This window comes from Pelodiscus sinensis, chromosome 3 (genome assembly GCF_052426305.1).
Source record: "Pelodiscus sinensis isolate ZL-2025 chromosome 3, ASM5242630v1, whole genome shotgun sequence".
NCBI lineage: Eukaryota > Metazoa > Chordata > Testudines > Trionychidae > Pelodiscus > Pelodiscus sinensis.
In genome coordinates, this window is record NC_143054.1 from 159,291,659 (window position 1) to 159,313,454 (window position 21,796).

Consider the following 21,796-nt stretch of genomic DNA (forward strand, 5'->3'; position numbering starts at 1 on the left):
ATAAGATATTTAGTAATAACTTGGGTGCCACAGTGGCACATCCAAACAAGACATATGAACTCAGTACTGGTGCACAACACAAAATTCATTCTGCTCATGGGAGGAAACTCTTAGAGGGAACACTTCCCCCAGCCTCTCCGCCCCCAAGCTAACGTCACACACACTGGGTTAATGCAATTGCAGGATAGTTGTATGAGGGGGGGTTGGTGGGGGCCAAACTAATCCCTGTTGGTAGGAGAATGGTGGGAAAAGTCCTTAGTGGGGGGGTCACATAACACCTTTTACTTCTGATCATGAGTTCATCTTGCCCCGAGAGTGTTACCTCCTGAGGCGTGGCTAATGGGAGTCAGGGGATGTGGCTAATGGGGCCAAGGGCATGGTTAATGGGTCAGGGGTGTGGTTAATGGGGTCAAAGAGTACATTTAAAAAAATTCTTTTGGTGTACACCCTAATGCAGTGTTTCCCAATTGGTGCTCCGGGGAACCCTGGGGTTCCGCGAAGCAAAACTAGGGGTTCCACCAGGAGCCGGCACTCCCCCGCCCCCTCTGAAAGAGAGAGAGAGCTGGATAGCCAGCAGAGGCATGGGCGGCGAGTTGTATGGGCTTGTGGTGCCCATGCTCCACCAATATTTGGAGCTGGAGCAGCCCTCCCCCACACTGTGCGTCATCCCACCCCGGCCCAGAGCATCTCTTCCCCAGCCCTGTCCCTGGCCCATCCCTGCCGTGCGCAACCTTCACTGAGCTCCCCCTTGCCGGCTGCTGCTGACCTGCACGGTGTGCTCAAACCGGTGAGCGGGGAGACGCCTGGGCGTGACGTAACATCACGGCCCTGGATTTTAAAACTGCTGGGCGCTGCGTTGCGCTGCACAGCTGAGTTGTGGGTTTGGAGTCCGGGGACGGAGCGCGGACTCTAGCCCCACAAAGTGGAAGGCAGAAGGTAGGGGAACGGGAAGGGCTGGGAGAGGAAAGGGCTTGTGCGGAGGGGGAGGGAAGAGAGAGGAAGGCACCAAAGGGACAGGGTAGAGACAAATGCCAGAGGGCCAAGTGCAGACAATGAGGAAAAAGGCAGGAGGGGAGGTGTCAGTGGGAGCGGGACAGGGTGATGCTGGGAGGGGAGAGGGTAAGGGCATTGGGGGCTGGAGGGGGAGGTGCTGGGAGGAGGCTTGAAAGAAGGGGTGGGCATGAGGAAGGCCGGGATGGAGCAAGTCATGTGTGAGGGCATAGAGGGGCATGAGAGGAACGGGGGCAGAGGATGGTGAGGGGGTGGGCATCAGGGAAAAAGAGGGCAAAGGAGGTAGGGGCAGTGAGGGAAGGGGGAGGCACCAGGAGGGTGCAGGAGTAAGAGAAGATGCAAGTGCCAGGGGATTCTGGGGGTGAAGCAGAAGAGCAGACACCTGCAGGGGAGGGACCAGCACCAGAGGAGAGATGCAGGGCAGGTTTGTACAGGGAAATGTTAGAAGAGGGGATGAGGAGGGGTAGCTCACATGATCAGAGGGGAGGAGAGAAGGGCTGGTGGAGGGGAGCAGGTCTCAGGAAGGCTGAGGGCAGTGAGAAGGGCAGGAGTCAGGACAGCAGAGGAGGGTGAGGAGCTGAGGGGCAGCAGGCACCAGGGGAGCTGATGGAACAAGGGGAGGAGACATGGCAGCAGAGAGAAAAGGTAAAGGTTTATAAAATATTTATTAATAACTTGGGTGCCACAGTGGCACATCCAAACAAGCCACATGAACTCAGTACTTGCAAGCTGTGCTTTTGTACAAGGGCATCTATGGCAGTGTGGATGCTCTCTTGCCCAAGAAAGTGTTGATGGCCATTTTAGCCATAGGGCTTTCTTGCGCAAGAAATTCACGTTACCTGTCCACACTGGCCTCTTGCACAAGAACAGTTGCGCAAAAGGGCTTATTCCAGAGTGGGAGCATCATAGTTCTTGTGTAAGAAGCCCTGATTTCATACATGAGAACGTCAGTTTACTTGCGCAAGAACACGTGGCCAGTGTAGACAGGAAGCAAGTTTTTGTGCAAGAGCAGCCGCTTTGGTGCAAGATCGTGCCAGTGTAGACACAGCCAAGGGAAGGGTGGGAGGGAGGCAGGTGCAGGGAACCAGTGCTGACTCAGCATGTCTGCATGGTTTGGGAGAAGGTGCAGGGAAATTGAGCTCAGCTGGGTTGCAGAGTGGGGAGGTCCAGGGAGCTGGGCTGGGCTGGGCTGTAGGGTGGGAGTGTGTGTGTGGGGAGCTCAGAGTGGCTGCAGAAGGAGGAAGGTGCTGGGAACCGGGGCTAGACTCAAGGGGAGGGAGGGGCAGGGAATCGGCGCTTGGCTCAGCAGTTTTGCGGGGCTTGGGAGAGGTGCAGGGAAACAGGGCTCAGCTGTGCTGTGGGGGAGGCATGCAGGGAACCAGTGCAGGGCTCAGCTGGGCTGAGGTGGATGGGGAAGGGCATATGGAACAGATGGGCAGCTCAGCTGGGCTGTGAGGGGCTGCAGGGAACTGGTGCTGCACTCCCTTGGATTGTGGGGGATGGTTTTGGGGGAGGTGCAGGGAACCAGCAGGGGTGGGCAGCAGTTGGATTGCAGGGGATAGAGGTGCAAAGAAGCCTAGTGTGTGTGTGTGGGGGGGGGGGGGGGAACCAGGAGCCCTGAAATGACATCCCCTGGTCCAAAAATCCCTCATCTGGGACCAGTCAGGTCCAGAGGGTGTCAGATCAGGGAGGCTCAACTCCTACCCAAGTCCCCTCCCTGTCCTGGCCCCAGCACCCTGCCTCACACCCCAGGACTCAGCACCACCCTGACCCTGGCTCCAGCACCCTGCCAGTCACCCTAGTGCCCAGCAGGACCATGTCCTTGACCCCAGCACCCTGCCACCTGAGCCAGCATCCTTCCACCCAGCAGCACCCTCTCCCCAGCTCCAGCACCCACTTTCACTCTGTCCCCTGCCCCCACCAGCACATTTGGGACCACATTAGTGAGGTTTGGGGGTTTTTGGAGGGTTTCTTTGCATCTCACTTGTGTGGCCCCAACTGACTCAAAACAGGTTCCTCACCCCTCTCATAAATAAAGACAATGTTAAAACCTTTTGGCTACGTCTAGACTGGCCCCTTCTCCGGAAGAGGCATGCAAAGCAGGCAAGTCAGAATAGGGAAATCCGCGGGGGGATTTAAATATCCCCCGCGGGATTTAAATAAACATGGCCGCCGCTTTTTTTCCGGCTTGGGGAAAAGCCGGAAAAGAGCGTCTAGACTGGCGCGATGCTCCGGAATAAAGCCCTTTTCCGGAGGATCTCTTATTCCTACTTGCAAGAGATATAAGGATCCTCCGGAAAAGGGCTTTATTCCGGAGTATCGCGCCAGTCTAGACGCTCTTTTCCGGCTTTTCCCCAAGCCGGAAAAAAGCGGCGGCCATGTTTATTTAAATCCCGCGGGGGATATTTAAATCCCCCGCGGATTTCCCTATTCTGACTTGCCTGCTTTGCATGCCTCTTCCGGAGAAGGGGCCAGTCTAGACGTAGCCTTTGAGTTTGACTTAATATTTTATTTAAAAATGAAGCCTGGCCAACAAACCCCCAGTTGGGTTCAAACCCCTATCTCACTGCAGCATCATAACACTCCTGCACCACCTGGCCCCAAATCTGAGCCTATCATACACTGGAACCCCCTGTCCTGAGCTTCTTACATCCCCAAACTCCTGCATCCCACATCCTCAGTCTTCTGCCACAACTCTCCTGCACCATCCACACATCACAAATCTGTGTCCTGAGCCCATCATACTCACAATCTTCTTGCCCTGAGTCCCTCACATATCCAGCCCAAACTCCTGTATCCTCACATCCACAAGCCCTGGCTTGCTCAGCATCCCAGCCTTCCACCTGAGCCCAACACTCCCCAGCCTGGAGCCCCCTCCCCAAGCCAACATCCCCTTCTCCTGCTTCCAAATTCCCTCCCAGAGCTTGTACTTCTCACCCCTTCCCACCCCCAAATCCCTCGTTCCACCCCACACCTCCTGTCTCAACCTAGTGAGAGTGTATAAGGGCTGGGGATAGCCAGTGATGGAGAGGAGGGGAACAGAGCGGATGAGGCCTCAAGGAAGGAGGGTGGGGGGGGTCTTAGGGAAGGAATGTGATTTTCATGCACTGGTGGGAATTTTCCCTCACCCCCCTCCCCCTTTTTTTTTTTGGTTGACAAACCTAGGGGTTCCTTGAAATTCTGAAAAGCTGAAAAGGGTTCCTCAGCCAAATAAAATTGGGAAACACTGCCCTAATGAAATGTGCTACACACGCCTATGGCTGACATCACAACTTCAAATTCTTGTCTAGGCAAAGCCTAACAATTCTGTGAATATGTGTGTATACCTCCTGTTAGCTGCAGTTGGAGTTATCCATATGCATTGACATCAGAAAAAACTTCCCAGGTCAAACTCCCCATAGTTGCAAATAGGAAACATCTTTTGCTTCATACAGGCTGCATGTCTCTGTTGAGTGATTATTCGTTGACTATATCATGTCTGTAGCATTGTATGTGAGCCCTGAATCCACATTAGGAAGCTCTCTTTTGTGGACTTGACAAATCCACCAAAATAAATCTTCTGGGAAAATGTGCAGCTCACTGAACCAGAGGAATAAGAAAAAGAGACGGTGATCCATGTGTAGAGGGATTGCAGGATTTGGCTCCAAGGGTGGGATTTTCAAAAGTTCCTAAGCAACATAGAGCACAGGTGCCATTGAAAGGTTTTGAAAATCCCACACACAAGCACCTTATTCAGTACCCAAGTAAATGGAAAAAGGAAAGTATCAGCATGACACAGAACAGGAGTGAGCACTGCAAAGGATATTCTTTGATCGCCTGCCCATCGGATCCTAGAAAAGACTGTTCTCTTTTCCTGTGGTCTGACTGAAGAAGGACAACCATGACAGTTTGACAAATATGTTATTGTCAGGGAAAAAGGGGGGCGGCATCCATGGGGGCTCAATAAGTACATCAGCACTGCAGTGAAATACACAAGTATCACAGGAGTTTTTATTTTCACTCCAGTTACTATTTTTCTGGCAGTAAACTAGGCAAGGTGCCAAGCAAAAAAACACATAGGATCTATAGTATCTTTGTCTTATTATCCTTCAACCTCTTTCTCATCTTGTTTACTCTAGGATTTATTTAGAAGACTTGATCAGGCTCGATTCACTGAACCCCTGGAGAACAGTTGCTTCCAATATGGATTTAACTCCATTTATCTCCGGAAGGTCGTCTCCTACTGGAGAAATCAGTTCAACTGGAAGAAGCAAGTGGAAGTTCTCAACAAATTCCCACAATTCAAAACTAAGATTGAGGGTGCGTGGCTGTGCCCTAAAAAGAGCACATGATAAAATTTAAAGATCACATCTAGTCTGTTGGAATCATTTCAGTGCCATTTAAAATTGGCCAGTTGTAAAGCCTATTTCTAAAAGGTTTATAATGAAAATTCCAGCAAATACTGATTGGGGATGTAAGTGAGTAGTCAACTATTCAACTACCTGATAAGCTTACACTTATTGATTAGTCAAATGGAGTTCTTGACTACTTGCTTCCCCTCCTTGCTGCCTCTGTATGAAAGGCAGCAAAGGGTGGGGGAAACAGGAGCCTCTGTCTGCAGCCAGCCTGGGCCACCGTGAACAGAGGCTTCTGGACCCGGCGTGAGCCCGGGACCAAGCAGTCTCAGCTCGCGCCAGTCTGGGACGCTGCACCTCTGCATTTTAAATGTAGGAAGAGCCCAGCAGCTCTTACTACATTTATAATGCAGAGCTGCAGTGGTCCTGAGCCAGCTAGCTTATTTTATTTTATTTATTTATTTATTTATTTAAATACATCAAAGGGGACCTCTTGAAAGTGCCTTTTTTAATTTCAGCCCATAAATGCAAGTTGTTAGAAATGGAGCAATTGACCGTAAGAGACATCCCAGATTTGTCCAACCGAGACAGGGTCATTTAGTGGTTAGAACTCGGTGCCTCTATTTAAGCACTGACAGTGTACTTTTATCTTGTGTAGCATCCAGCAAAGCTATGTTGCCTTAAAAGGGACTTATAGTCTAAAAATTATACTTGAAGAAGACCAAGGCATGATACTCCGGGAAATGCACTAGGAGTAATTTTCATGTGAATAGTTGATATTAAGATAGATAGCAGAACATGATAAAAAAACAAGTTCAAATATGTAGAAATTCAGACTCCTGCATTCCATTCCTGCCACTGACTCATTGTCTGACTTTTGATGAATTACTTAACATTTGTGCTTCATTTTGGCAGTCTGTTGGAAATAATTCTTGCCTTCCTCAGTTGGCTGTTATGAGGCTTATTTGACATTTGTAAAGCACTTTCAGATACTTAGATGAAAGGTTCCATAGCCAGGCTGGTTATAATAATTACCGTTTTTACAATCATCAGAAATACTTTATGAACAGATTTAGTAATAACCCTCAGTTCTCTATGATTGGTTTTAGAAGCACTTTTTTGCCTATTTTATTTAATTATTCATTTATTTTTACAGGCCTCGAAGTCCATTTTGTTCACGTAAAGCCTCCCAGCTTGCCCAAGGGCCATTCTGCAAAGCCACTGTTAATGGTTCATGGTTGGCCTGGCTCAGTCTATGAGTTTTACAAGATTATCCCTCTTTTGACGGACCCTACTAGCTATGGCCTGAGTGATGAACATATTTTTGAGGTCATTTGCCCATCAATTCCTGGCTATGGCTTCTCGGAAGCATCACACAAAAAAGGTATTTTGTGAGTGGATTAGAAACTATACCAATAGAGTAGACAGCCTCCTTGTGGTAAAGTAATCCTTAGTGACGCATGCATTTTCCATAGTAATTTCATGTTCTATTCAAAGTAGGAGATACTATGTTAATAATAATATAGTTAAATAATTTATTTTACAGATAATAAGGCAGTTCCATGTGGTGTGGAGAAATCAATGTGATTTTAAAATGACTTAGTTTTAGGGCCAATGTATAGATATTTATTTAAAACAGAAAGGGGTTTATAAAAGTTAATATGAAGAGAAACCTTGTGAAGTAAATGAAAAACACAAACAACCCCTCCTCTCACAAATGGTGAATATTTTTAGTTGTAACTATTCCATCTAGTATCTTTAGTCAAGCTCAGTTAAGAACAGAAAGTAAGCAAACAGCATAAATGGTGAAAAATAAACTAAAGCAGTTAAAGGATAATGCAACTAAAAATATATTTTGGTAATGTCATTTCAAACACATGTAGAAACAAGATACTATTGTACCTTGGAGGAAGAAAGCAGAATTTAATGACTGTCTGTTAGTTCAGGGGCATGGGGCCTCTAAAGAAGGGAATAAGGGCAGTCCTTATCAGTTCAGATTGTCTGCTGTGTTCTGTAACAGGGGGTGCTGTCATTTATCAATTAGAGCACAAAGTGTTAATTCATCTAGTCAGCTTGAGGAGGAGGCAAGAGAAAAGGGAAGTTTGTTTGGCTTTTGATAGTTGGGCAAGTTCTCTGATTATGTATATAGGTGTGATTTATGTTGGCATCAAGTTTATGGACTGACACAGTATGTGTATATTCTGAAAATGATCCAAGGCATGGCAATGGAGCACTGGATCACTATTGAGCATTTGAAGTTTCCAGCTCTGGCTAACCTGAAGTTTTCTCCTGCTTGTGGGAATATGTTGGAGTGGCATCATATATATAGTAGCCCAGTGTCTGAGAGTCTGTAACACCGAAATGCTGGCAGTTCCCTCTGGGCTGTGCTGTTGCCTGAAATGCTGGCTGTTCCCTCTGGGCAGCCTGTGCTGAATGGGAAGGGCGGTGCCCAAACAGCCGCCTGCGCCACTTGCTCCCCTGTGGCGGCCTGGCTGAGCAGTGCAGAAGTCAGCCGAGTGCCATGGTGGGAGGTGAGGGGAGGCGGGGCGGTGATGTGTGGCATGTCAGTGGCTCCAGGCCCTGCCCCCTGGCTGTGAACGTCACCACCCCGCTCCCTTTCGCCTCCCGCTGTGGCGCTCAGCTGACTTCTGCACTGCTTAGTCAGGCCGCCGCGTTTGGGCTCCGCACTCCCCATGCAGCACGGGGAGCGCGTAGCCCAAACGGCCATTTGGACTCCGCAGTCCCCCGAGTGAGAGGCAGGAGGGGAAGGAGCAGTGAAAGAGAGAGACAGAGAGAGAGGCAGGAGGCAGAGGAGAGCTGAGAGAGAGAGAAGAGGAGGAGGGGGGAGAGAGAGAGAGAGAGAGAGAGAGAGATGGATGGAGCGAGAGACTAGAGGCTCAGGAGAGAAGACCGACATGGAGGAGAGACCTGAAAATCCCGTTTTATGACGGGCTAATTGGCTAGTTGCTCAAGAATACCCCTTAGAGTCCAGTTTACAGCAGCATTATAGTCTCCAGGGAGGCCACCTATCCTGTGGCAGAGCATATGCATGGGGAAGGTTGACAGGAAATGGATTGGGTTCTCTCCCCTCTGGTTTCTGCTCTGTGTCCAGAACCCTCTGTAGCTCTCGCCTTAATGGGGTGAAGGGAGCCCCCATGGAACAGTGTCACTGGGGGGAAAGCTAGGCCAGGGAAACTGCTGTTCACCTCCTAGGACTTTGACAGTCACCATCTCTAAAAGAATAGTGGCCATTCAGTGTGGCAGTTGGTAACTGTTAGTTCCTTTTTTTTTTCATAGGCTTTAATTCTGTGAGTGCTGCCTGCATATTTTATAAACTGATGCTCAGGCTGGGATTCCACGAGTTCTATGCTCAGGGTGGTGACTGGGGCTGGCTGATTTGTACCAACCTGGCCCAGATAGCTCCCAGGTGAGTATCCTTTATGAATGTAATGCTTGTGCTTGTGAGGGTCTCCTGACTTATCTTTAGCTGGGCAGTGTGTAATTTTCCCCTATGTTGCTTTGCACATGGTCCTGATCTGGATCACCATTTCTGTTCAGGTCCTGGGCTTTGCTTAAATAAAGATGGCCAGTTGTGTGACACTTTTGGCATGGCTGCACATCACGTCTATCAAGGGACCCAGCAGGTGTAACGAAAGAGACTTTTGAACCCTTCCCTCTGGAGTTGAGTCCAGTGGACTGTGCAGTAAATATTATCCCACTGAACGGTGAAACTGATCAAGCTGTGTACCCATCATGCAGTTTGAACCTGAAAAGTTGAGGGGGGGTAACTATGCTTAGAGCTACAACAGAACCATGTGATTGGAACTAGATAAAATGCACCTAGTGCATTAAATTTATGGATTGAAAATACTTGTAATTTAGTTTCCAAGTACGGTTTTTGTTAATTTGTATTTTTTATTGTGTTTAGCCACGTGAAAGGCCTTCACTTAAATATGGTTTCAGTTACGAGCATGAGATTTACCCAGATGCTGTCCATCCTGTTGGGACGTTATTTCCCAGGACTCTTTGGTTTCCAGGATGAAGATGTCAGGCGGATGTTTCCTTTCTTGAAAAAGGGACTCTTTAGGATCTTGATGGAGAGTGGCTACGCTCACATACAGGCTACAAAGCCTGACACTGTTGGTAAAAAGACTTATTACTGTAAAAGTTCAGAGCACGCTCCTGCAGCAGGACTGGGTTTCTGCAGGACCCACTGCTGTAATAGTGGGACTGGGTAAAATATACTTTGTTGCAGGCAGGATTGGGTGGACAAAAAACACAGACTGCAGTAATTTTAGGGAACACATTTTAAAACTTCTAATATTTAAATGTAAGCAAGGGCTAGAAAGAGATTTGATGTCTATTATATCAGGAGTCAAGTATTTGTACATGATTTAAGCAAGGTTTGATGTAATAGGGATGCAAAGTCTCTTCCTACCACCACATTCCCAGGAAGGAGTGCAGTCTCTCAAGATATTGCATCAGGTATTACACTTGATACTAAAAACAACCATGTTTATTATTACACCAATGTATTATTCCCCATAAACTATCTAATTCATTCATTTCTCTAGGCCACTTTGATAAATGTCCAGGAATTGAGAGTGGGAGACTTAAGAGCTACAGTGCTCACACACTGGAACAGCTCCAACAGGAAAGATTGAGACCTGCCCACACTATCCCCTTCGCCCAGTAGTTAGCACATCCTCCGTGTGATGAGAAACCTAAGTTTAAGAAATTGTTCTACATCATGCTGAGGGTGGTGGAGGTTGAATCTAAGTCTCCCACATCCTGAATGAATCCTCTAACCCCTGAACTAAATGTTATATGGGGAGGAGGGATTGCATCACTTCTTCTTGTATCTTTTGTGTACGTTACAAATGCACTCAGATCACATCTACCAGATCTACCATTTTCGCAATCGGGACTTTTTTGCGGAAAACAGTACTATGCTGTCTACACTGGCCCTTTTGGGCAAAAGTCTTTCGGAAAAAGACTTTTGCCCGAACGGGAGCAGCATAGTTTTTCCGGAAAGGCATTGATGATTTTATATGAGATTGTCAGTGCTTTTCCGGAAATTCAGGTGGCCAGTGTAGACAGCTGGCAAGTTTTTCCAGAAAAGCAGATGATTTTGCGGAAAAACTTGCCAGTCTAGACACAGCCTTACTGTATTCAGTTACATTACAGGAGATTGAGTTCACTAAAAACATTGCAATGCTTTTTTAAAAATATAGCCACAGAAATTATTATTGAATATTAATAGCTGTTTTTAAGAATGCTGCTTTTTATAATTAAAATTGTTACCTCGGACTAAGAGTCCACAGTGCCCAGAAAAAAACTCTGGTTTACTTTCAGAGATGCCGTTTTTAGAAAGTTATAAATGAGTAATTACATTATTTTGTCCAATTCACTTTTTAATTTAAATGTAATTACATTTTTTTAAATATATGTACAAAAAAGCCAAACATAATGTCTATGCATGAACTTCTCATAATACATTAGCTATTTGCAACTTAACCTTAGCTGTCGTTAAGTCACTAATTAAATTATGGTAAAGGATAGCTGATGGACTGACAGGCATGCAGTTGCCAGCTCTGCTGCTCCTGCTGGGGGTTTGCTGACTACCGAAAGTCTTGCTTCTACAAATCGTCTATTATTTGTTGGAGTGGAATTTCAGCCTGTAAATCACTGGTAATTTGATGGCTCACATATTGCAGAGCTGGAGCTGGGGCATTATTTGAATTGTGGGGAAAGAGGAATACAGGCAGTGCCCGAGTTACTTGGATCCGCCTTATGTCGGATCCACAGTTACGAACGGGGTTTTTCTCGACCCAGCGGATGGGAGCAGCGGGACGCCCAGATGCGCCGCGGTCCCGCTGCCCGCGTCCTACAGGGCGAGAAAAGTTGCTCTGCGTCTCCCTGGTCTGCTGGGTGGGAGGGAGCCCCTCCCCAGCAGACCAGGGAGACGCGGAGCAAAGCCACGGAGCACGCGGGCAGCGGGACAGCCCAGACGCGCCGCGGCTATCCTGCTGCCAGCGTCCTCCGAGGCTTTGCTCCCTGTCTCCCTGGTCTGCTCCAGGGAAACGGGGAGCAAAGCCTCGGAGGACGCCGGCAGCAGGACAGCCGCGGCACGACTGGGCTGTCCCGCTGCCCGTGTGCTCCACGTCTTTGGTCCGCGTCTCCCTGGTCTGCTGGGGGGGAGGGGCACTAGATGCGCCCCCCCCAGCAGACCAGGCTTTTCTCCGGATGCCTGTGGTAGAGCAGCTGGGGCGCTGCCGGTTGGTCCCGCGGCGCCGCTCTGGGCGCTACTGGACCAACCCGGCAGCACCCCAGCTGCTCTGCCCCAGGCGTCCCCAAGTTAGCCACTGCTGAAACTGACCAGCGCTGACTACAGGAAGCCTGAGGCAGAGTTGCTCTGCCCCGGGCTTCCTGGAATCAGCCGCTGATCAGTTTCAGCAGCAGCTGACTTGGGGGCACCTGGGGTTCTTAAGTTGAATCTGTATGTAAGAACTGGCTTCCAGATTCAGCCTGTTGAAACTGATCAGCGGCTGATTCCAGGAAGCCCGGGGCAGAGCACCTCTGCCTCAGGCTTCCTGTAGTCAGCCGCTGGTCAGTTTCAGCAGCGGCTGAATCTGGATGCCAGTTCCAACTTACATACAGATTCAACTTAAGAACAAACCTACAGTCTCTATCTTGTACGTAACCCGGGGACTGCCTGTATTGAGAGGAGGGAAGGAGCATGGGAGATTACATTGCCAGCTGGATGCCTGTGGAGTTGTAGTGTGAAGCATTCTGGAGGGGAAGGATAATGTGTGTGCTGTTTGGGGCATGGCCAAGTGGGGAATGCAGTGCCCTCTGGGATTTCTGATGAAAGGAATATGCTGCTGGGAGGGCATGACAGACAGAATGGGGATCTCAGCCAGTGAACTACAGAGGTTTACAAGCTGAGTAAGCTGTCATCTGACTATCAGTTGACAGGGTTCAGTTTGTGCCATTGTATTTTATCCACATTGTACTTAATTAAATGAGCCTGCATGGATTATAGTTTACACTTACAAATTCTTGGGGAAATGTGCACTGATGATTGTTGGCTCACTGCAGTTGACTGAAGCACTTTGGATTGTGCATGAAATTTGCATTTCAAGTGAGCTTCCCAGAGCAATTGTCCTTTACTTCTGCAGATGTTTCTAGTGAAGACAGTGTCTCAGTTTTCCCCATTTGGGAAATGGAGATACTTATCTGCTCCATCAACCTCACTGTGGATTACAAGGATCACTGCATATCTTACAGTAAAATTGGAAAGTATAATGTTCAGGCTAAATACTGTTATGACAACACTTGGTATCTTGATTTTTAAGCATCCATTTCCTGATGGTTGAAACTTTGCCATCCTCATGCAGTGCTCCTTGTAATATCACAGTGATGGATCAAGGCATAAAACTTATGTTTAAACAAAAGTCAGTAGCATAATTTCATCTGTGAACCTTAAATGCGCCCTGGGTGTTTGGATGGGACTTCAAAGATGCTCATTCCTCATTTCAGTGTCATCCTTTGGAAGCCAGAATTGGACATATGTGAAGCTGCAAAATGTTAGGGTCCCTAAATCACAGATAAGAGCAGAATTGATGAAAAGCAAACACTAAGGCACTGGGTATTTGTAATATATGACAAGACAGTAGTCCTTAAAAAGAGTTTGTTCTTTTTGATACAGTGCACTAAATCCTTCTCATTTCCTCTTCATGCAAGTAGCCTTTAAGGCAAGCAGAATTTGTCCCATTAATACTCTTAGTATTTGACAGAAGCTTCCAGTTAATAATGGAAGCAAATCTTACTTGGCACATAAAACTTAATCTTATTAGCTTGCAGAAAAAGCCATTAGAAATTCAACTCTTATGTTTAATTTTAAATACGTACAGTATCTGAGTAATGCTGAGTCTATTAGCATGTTTATGATTAGACAATAATAGGTTTTGACTTGTTTTTTTATGATAGCTTTAAAAACTCCACACCCTCACAGTGCTGTTCCAACAGCTGTAATTGTTCTGTACTACCATTGGGAGGCCCTGGAGGTTTTTTCGCCTTCCTCTGTAGCATGGGGTACAGATCACAGCTGGAGGATTCTCTACATCTTGGGGTCTTCAAAGTATTTGAAGGCTTCAATATCTGAGATATAGGAGAGAGGATTATTCTAGGAGGGGTGGGTGAGATTTTGTGGCCTGCACTGTGCAGGGGGTCAGACTAGATGATCATAATGGTCCCTTCTGACCTTAAAGTCTATGAGTTCCTAATGCGTTTTGAGATTAATAGCAGGGTGAGACAAACTTAATTTTAATTTTTCTCCTTTTCAGGGTGTGGCCTGAATGATTCTCCTGTGGGGCTGGCTGCATACATCTTGGAGAAGTTTTCTACATGGACTGATATTGAATTCCAGAAACAAGAGGATGGAGGGCTGGAAAGGTAGGAACAACATCTTTGTCTGACTCACCAACCTCTTGCCCTGTTCTAGATAAGGTCACTCAGCTCAGCCTTATGTGGAGTACACATTAGTCTCTCAAACAAAGCTCTGTTGGAGTAATTTGGTTTCCCTGCCATCCTGTAGGGAAATTGTATGGCCACAATACATAAAATTACACTTGTGTTGGTAATCATAAAAAAAGACCAAAAAGGAATGGGCCTTGAAGATTGAACTATACCCTTATACCTGTTAGTGATCCCTCCAGGCCATGGTAGAGGAATGTGGGCAGTACAGGTTGGACCTCTCTGGTCCAGGAACCTTGGGACCTGACTGGTCCCTAACAAGGGGATTTGCCGGAGCAGGAGAGGTTCCCTGTCATTGGTGTCCCAGTCAACCCGCCCAGGGCCGGCTTTAGGAAGTGCGGGACCCAATTTGAACTGTTTTGGCGGGGCCCCACCACCCAGGATTTTTGTTGAGCAAAAAAAAAAACCACCCACACAACAAACCACAACCACACACAAATATCACATCAGAGGTAGAGCTGATCAAAATGTATATCAGTATAGTTGAACATTTTCAAAAAAATTCCATCCTTTATTATAATAAAAATTTTACACAAAATTAAATCAGTTGCCTTAAGTGTAGGTCAAATATTTTCAATTGCAAACTATCCAATCTTTTCGATGAAGTTTAAAATTTGATTTTTAAAAAGTTACCAGAGAGCGTTGCAGTTTTCTGTTACATTGATTTACTTTTTAAATAGCAAAAATGGAGTCTTTGTTAAGAAAATGTCAGTTCTGTAGTCAAATTCCAGTCTTTAGTGATTTCAGCACCACTGATTTCACTAGGTAATATGGTACCTCACCACCATTGCCTCCTTTGCACTGTCCGTCAACACACATTGCCTGCATGTTGAGTCCAAGGTCAGTCTACACAAGATTTTATCAATGATTTTTGCTCGAGTGATCACTGAGACAAGACAAGGACTCTCAATTGATTCTAGTCAGCTCTGCCTTTAAACACTGGATATAAAGTGCCAAATATAATTGAGGACTCCCAAATAGACCCTACACCACCAGAAATAAAACCTGTTTCCATCTTCTATGACTTTCAGTTAGATGTGACTCACTATCCTCTGCTTAGTGTTCAAGTTATGGTAGACCCTAAGCCAGGTCATATTAAGTTCAGGTCTTACCTTTTAATCATACAATATGGATAACAACATTTCATTCTCCTAGCTCCAAGTCTTAAGTGAATTTCAACCCAAAAGAGCCAAAATTGATCACCTTGACACAGCAAGTGTGTCTACTGATCTCTGTGGCAAAGTAGGTTGTCTGTATAAATAAGGTCTGCTCGTGAAGCCTTTTCCCACAGTTGATTAACAGATGGCAGTAGATAGCTCATTCAGACCACTGGCTGATAATAGTTAGTCACCCTGACCAGTCATTAACCTTAGTCATGAACTCACCCTACTCTCCATTGTCTCTATGGGTATGTCTACACTAACTTGTTAATTCGAGCTAGGTAGGCAAATCAGACAAACGGAGTTGCAAATGAAGCCTGGGATTTAAATATTCCGAGCTTTATTTGCATGTTCCCATCTGGCCGCCATTTTTAAATCCCCCTTAGTTCGAACGAACTGCCCGCGGCTACACGTGGCAGTTTACAGTTAATCCAAACTAAGGACTTAGTTCGGAGTAACTTTAAACTGCCACGTGTAGTCGCGGGCAGTTCGTTCAAACTAAGGGGGATTAAAAATGGCGGCTGGCCAGGAACATGCAAATAAAGCCTGGGATATTTAAATCCCGGGCTTCATTTGCACCTCTGGTTGCCTGATTTGCCTACCTACCTCGAATTAATGAGCTAGTGTAGACATACCCTCAGATTCTCTGATGACCCGTGACAGAAAAGGAGGGTGGAAAGGGAAACTGAAGAGAGAGATCTCTCTAAATTCACCTATCAAAGAGCAGTATTGCCAACCCAAAAATCACAAGGAACGCCTACTCAAAGTTATGAGACTGGTCTACAAATAAGATTTTTCTAAAATAAAACGTTGGATTTTTATTGGCCTTTTGTTTCTTGAGTATTTACAATTCATGTTTTAAAGCTTTCCTCCTTAGCTGTAAGGCCCAGAAGTATAGAGAACTCTTCTTAAATGAAAGCTGAGATTCCTACATAATCAGTTGACTCCAGGCCTTTAGTAAAACACCAAATGTTTTGAGACTCATGGTAAAACAATGGAGGAATTCTTGTGAGCCCATGCTTTGCCCACAGTATACATAAAAAAAACCAACCAATATCTTCTCCACTAAACATCCTAATGAGATACTGCAAATGAGGATCTGAATTCAACAGCTCCTGATATGAACAGGTATCAACAGTTTTTTATATTTGAGATGGGTTACCAGGAATCATACATGACAATATGAAATCTTTCCACTCTCAAGTCAGCATATTCACAAAGCACCTATAATTCTGATCCATGCATTTATTGGATAATGAAAGAGAAAGGAGGGGAATTAGTGTAGATAAATGTTCAAATTATTGAAAAAAAAAAAAAAGCCTGAAGGAATTAGGACTGGGCTCCTACATCTCACGTTCAGAATTGACTAAGACACTTATGACCAGATTGTCAAAGGTGTTTACAGATCTTTGAAGATCCGAGTTGGCAACTGTCTCTTTAGGAGCTTAATTACCTTTGAAAATCTGAGCTTAGATTTCCAAGTCTAATTATCAAAAATGATTTTAGTCACTCAAATGCTTTTGAAAATTTTAACTGGGGGCCTAAAGAGACAAAAGGCAGGAGATACAGTATTCCTTTTAAAAACCTGTGACATCTATTTTTAACTAAATTTTATATTATTTTTCTCCCAGGGGCAACTGAACCCTCTGGCCCCCTCACTAAGCCACTGTCCCCCCTCCTGCAGATCTATCATCTTATGCATGTGCAAGATCTGTGAGAGCCGTCCCATGACTCTGCAGTTAGTGTCTGTGGCACCTGCTTCTGGGTGGTGTCTCAATGCTGCCACGTTCACCTCCAAAGAGGGGGCTTCCCAAAGCAGGCCCTTGCTGCTGACCCCCAAGGCATCCACAGGTCCAGTCTCCTTTCAATGGGCCCACTTCCCAGGGCTCATTGATCTTGGATCTGGCTTCCATCCCCTCTCCAACCCCCATCAGAATTACTGTGCCCTCCTGGCTTAGGAAAAGAATAAACAGGAGGATTGGAAATTAACCCGCCCAATCTCACATCCCCTAGACAGGGAATGAGCCATCTACATTGGGCCCCAGCTGGAGTATCATGTCCAGTTCTGGGCACCATATTTCAGGAAACATGGAGAAACTGGAGAAAGTCCAGAGAAGATCAACACAAATGATGAAAGGTCTAGAGAACATGAGATATGAGGCAAGGCTGAAGAAATTGGCCTTGTTTACCTTGGAAAAGAGAAGACCGAAAAGGGGCATGAGAGCAGCTTTCAAGTATCTAAAAGAGTATCATGAGGAGGAAGAAAAATAGTTCTGCTTGGCCTCTGAGGTTAGGATGAGAAGCAATGGGCTTAAATTGCAGATATTTAAGACCAGGTTAGACAGACACCTGTCAGGGATGAGCTAGGGCAACTCAACTTTGGAAGCCCCAGGGGCCACACTGATAGTTACAGAACATGCTGAGGGCCTCAGCTTAAGTGTGGTTGCATATTCAAGCAAATACATACAAATAGCTTATCTCACACTGACAAGCATGAATACAAAGATTAAGGCAAGACTACACAACAGACAGGCCCCATTTAAGTCAGTTCTGCTGATATTAATAAAATGAAATATTTACCCGATTTCTACCCGTGACAGCACTTTTCTTGAGCAATGACAGTCCAAGAATTTAACTACTAAAATACATATTAACAGAAGATCATTACACTGACTACTTTTTTGTTTTGGCTCCCACTTGCCGGCCACATGTTGATCCCCACATAAACCCAAACTGCACCGCGGGGCGCAAACAAACTGGCCGTGTGCAGCATACCAAGTTATTAATAAATATTTTCTAAACCTTTACCTTTTCTCTCTGCTGCCATGTCTCCTCTCCTTACTCCATCATCTCCCCTGGTGCCTGCTGCCCCCCAACTCCTCACCCTCCTCTGCTGTCCTGACTCCTGCCCTTCTCACTGCTGTCAGCCTTCCTGCGACCTGCCCCCCTCCACCAACCCTTCTCTCCCCCCTGTGCCCACTCCTCCAGTAGCCCCTCTCTGATCATGTGAGCTACCCCTCTTCTAACACCTGCCCTGCCTCTCTCCTCTGGTGCTGGTCCCTCCCCTGCAGGTGTCTGCTCTTCTGCTTCACCCCCAGAATACCCTAGCACCTGCACCTTCCCTTACCCCTACACCCTCCTGGTGCCTCCCCTTCCCTTACTGCCCCTGCCTTCTTTGCCCTTTTTTCCTCTGATGCCCATCCCCTCACAACTGTCTGCCCCCATCCCCCTCATGCCTCTTTGCCCTCACACGTCTTGCTCCATCCTCACCTTTCTCATGCCCATCCCTTCTTTCAAGCCTTCTCCCAGCACTTCCCCCTCCCGCCTCTAGCCCCCAGTGCCCTTCTCCTGTCCTCTCTTCTCCTCTCCTCTCCTACCCCAGCATCACCCTGTCCCCCCTCCCACTGACACTTCCCCTCTTGCCATTTTCCTCATTGTCTGTACTTGGCCCCCTGGCATATGTCTCTCCTCCACCCTGTCTCTTGGTACCTTCCTCCAGGGCCAGCCTTAAGCCGATTCAGCCGGCCCCACGCCTCTGCTCCCAGAAGTCAGCTGCCTCGGGTATTCATGTATTCTAGAAGCCATGTTAAGCCCAAAAATTGTGTTTAAAGATGGTTATTGATCCAATAACACCCAAAAGTAGCCAGAATGTTATATCCCTAGAATACTATGCTCTTTCTGTCAGGCTCAGACCCTTGTCTAGAATCAGTGATGCCTGCATATTGACCTTCTCGGAGGAAACTTCAAAAAAATAAAAATTAGATTAAGTTAGAGCCAGTGTACTCCCCCAATAAGATCTGAAAGCTCCCTAACAGATGATTGAGATTAAACTGAAAAATGGGAAATTGAATGGAGCTGTACTGACTGAGGGGCTGAATTTTCCACAGGTTGTCAGTCCCAAAGGTAAGTTGGAATGAGTGGAGATGAAGAAAATTTGCTGGAGCTTGCCCCAGTAATACATTGAAAAACAGATGTAGCTTTAAATTGTGCCAGAGACCAATTCAGCTCCATGGATCAGAGGATACCAGTATTTCTGCATGGCATCTGTTCAAGTGTGCTGAGCAAAGCTCCCAGGCACCTGTGGATCCAGACCAGCATCTCTGCCTTTACTATTGTCTTCCCTCTAGTCCATGTTGTCTGGTTCCTCTGTTTACCTCCTACCTTTCATTCCTTGTTACTGCGATCATTTTTCCTTTTTTTTTTTTTTAATTCTGTCCCATCTATTTCATTGTCTGCCCTTTTCCCCATTTCCTCTGCTCTATCCACCCTGTCTCTCGGTACCTTCCCCTTTCTTCCCCCTCCCTCCGCACAAGCCTCTTCCTTCCCCCCGCCCCCATCCAAGCCCCTTCCTCTCTCAGCCCTTCCCCCTAGTTTCCCCCTCCCTTACCTTCTGCCTTCTGCGGGGCTGGACTCAGAACTGCGTGCGCTGCTGCCTTTTCAGTTTTAAAATCTCAGGCGTGACGTGACGTGACGTCATGGCCAGGCATCTCCACGCTCACCTGCAAACGGCGCGCACGGCAGCAGCAGCTGGCAGCATGCGCAGGTAAGGGGGAGCCTAGCCGAGCCGAGCCTAACCGAGGAAGCCGACTTCCGGGTGCAGGGACGCAGGGCCCAAGTCGGCTTAAGGCGGGCCCTGAACCTGCCCCTCCCTACTGCCAGACACTTCCAGCCTGCACCTGGTTCTACTGCCCCCAGGCTTGGGCTTTGGCCCTGCACCCACTGCTGCTGGGCTCAGGCACTGGCCTCCCACCTACTGGCCCAGCCAGAGCTCCCCGGAACCAGAGCTCCCTGCAATGCTCCCCACTGTGCTGCCAGATCCCTCTGCCATGAGCCCCGCTACTGTGTTCCCAAACTTGTCAACAGACCTCCCTGCCCCTGGGCTCATGGGCCCCCCTGTCAGACCATGGATGTTGCCAGACCAGAGAGTTCTGGTTTAGGGAGGTACAACAGTATAGGGAAGAAACTCGCCCTGCTACTACCTAGACGGTGTCCGTATTGTGGACAAGCAAAGGATTTTAGTTTCCAAGGTTGTCATTCTGGTACCTCTGACTAGTACTAATGTCAGTAGAGAACATCAGTAAAAATGTCAGTAAAAACCAGTAGAGAAAATATTAGGTAAGAGGGAGGGAGAAGGACCCAAACACCAAAGATTTTGCTCTCAAAATATTATTTCTGATTTATTTACTTTAAGTTCGATTGGATGCAGAAGGCACGCACAGCTCTCACGGTTAACATTGTGTGCAGTCAGCATGCGCTCACCTCTCACACCCTTACTTTGTGTGTGTGTCATTTTAGTAATATCAGTAGAAAGAATACTACCTAACAAAAACCAGCGGAATTGCAACACGGTGCATGGGCAATGGTAAACAAAATGTCTCATAGGTCACACCTAGAACCCTGATGGGCTGCACCTGGCCCATGTGCCACAGGTTGTCCACCACTGCCTTAAAGGTTGCTGAGTTGCCAGGCTGAAGCTGAGTCACGGTGCACATTAGAAAAAGGCCAATGAAATATGTCTCCTGAGTTACTGGTTTGCTGTGGGATATGAAATATATATTCATCACAAAGGTTGTGCAAGTTTGTGAAGTGTTTTTCACTTGGTCTTTTATTGAAAACATATGTCAGTGTTTAGGATTTATGAATAATAAATGGCACAAACTTCCCAAAATGCACTTCTGTTCTCCCCCTTCACTGAAGGGACAGTATAAGTGGTGCTAGTTGATAGCTTCTTTTGACAGTATGTATTTGGAGCCAGGATTATTTTTTAAAGTCTGGACCTTTTGCAAGGATGTGTTAGGGTTTACATGTTTATATGAGCCCTAAATACTCAAGCTAGCAGGACAGGAGAGTGATAACATGTTTGGGCTAGCAGGAATGGGCAATGCTAAAATAGTTGGAGTTGCTCTGAATACTTATGCTAGCAGGAATGGAGGGTTGGGGTGAGGAGTTGTGTCTAGTCAGGTCCTTTTTAAATTAGTGTGCCAGTGCTATTTTTTGTTAGCCACTTTTGCTTTAATTTTTATAAGTTAACCAATGTAAATAGTGTGTGGAAAGATTAGAAATTATTATTCTGCTGTAAGAAACTGCATTCAACTCACATGATACCATTTCTGGGCTGACCTTTTCAGGAAGCATTCTCTGGATGACCTTCTCACTAATGTCATGCTCTATTGGGTGTCCGGCTGCATAGTTTCCTCAATGCGTTTCTACAAGGAAAATATCGGAAAGGGGATTGGTACACAGAAACATGAGAAGTAAGAGGTTTTCTTTGTGTGCTCCTCCTTTAATTTGCACTCACATGCAGGCCAGTGACACAGTATTGTGGGGTAGAAGTTGCAGCACTGTGTGTATTTTGTTCATTGATTGGACGAGTTTATTTATTTACTTCTGTTGTAGTATGATGTGTAAAAAAACTGAATTCTGAGAAATAAGAGACGTCAGTGCAGCTACTCCATTGTTAAACGTCTGGTGAGAATTATCATGTTTTCACCTTAGTCAAAAGACAGAAAGAATGAGTGTGCAAATAACTGGAAACCCTAGCTTAACTAATGAATTAAGGTGTATTTGCCAACTTGATTGAATCTTGTAGTCAGCATTCCCTATATAGCTTGCACCAAGGATCATCTGATTTTGTTATCCAGTTTATCTTGATTTGGGGTGAAAATTTCAAAAGAGCTTAAGTTCCACTTTCAGAAGTGACTTAAGTATGTAGAAGTCTTTGTCTCCTTGAAAGTCAAGGGTACTTCGGTTTTT

The 21,796-nt window shown here is 46.5% G+C and overlaps 1 protein-coding gene across 5 annotated transcripts in view; it reads left to right on the forward strand.

Moving 5' to 3' along the window:
* The window catches only part of EPHX1 (epoxide hydrolase 1), a 69,307-nt gene that overhangs the window by 42,975 nt on the left and 4,536 nt on the right, over positions 1 to 21,796 (forward strand). For all 5 annotated transcript variants that reach the window (XM_075925297.2, XM_075925294.2, XM_075925293.2 and 2 more), the window contains 6 exons: positions 5,130 to 5,310; positions 6,502 to 6,729; positions 8,643 to 8,772; positions 9,274 to 9,488; positions 13,694 to 13,802; positions 21,172 to 21,297. In XM_075925297.2, the coding sequence (XP_075781412.2) occupies positions 5,130 to 5,310; positions 6,502 to 6,729; positions 8,643 to 8,772; positions 9,274 to 9,488; positions 13,694 to 13,802; positions 21,172 to 21,297 (989 nt within the window). The remainder of the gene's footprint in view (positions 1 to 5,129; positions 5,311 to 6,501; positions 6,730 to 8,642; positions 8,773 to 9,273; positions 9,489 to 13,693; positions 13,803 to 21,171; positions 21,298 to 21,796) is intronic.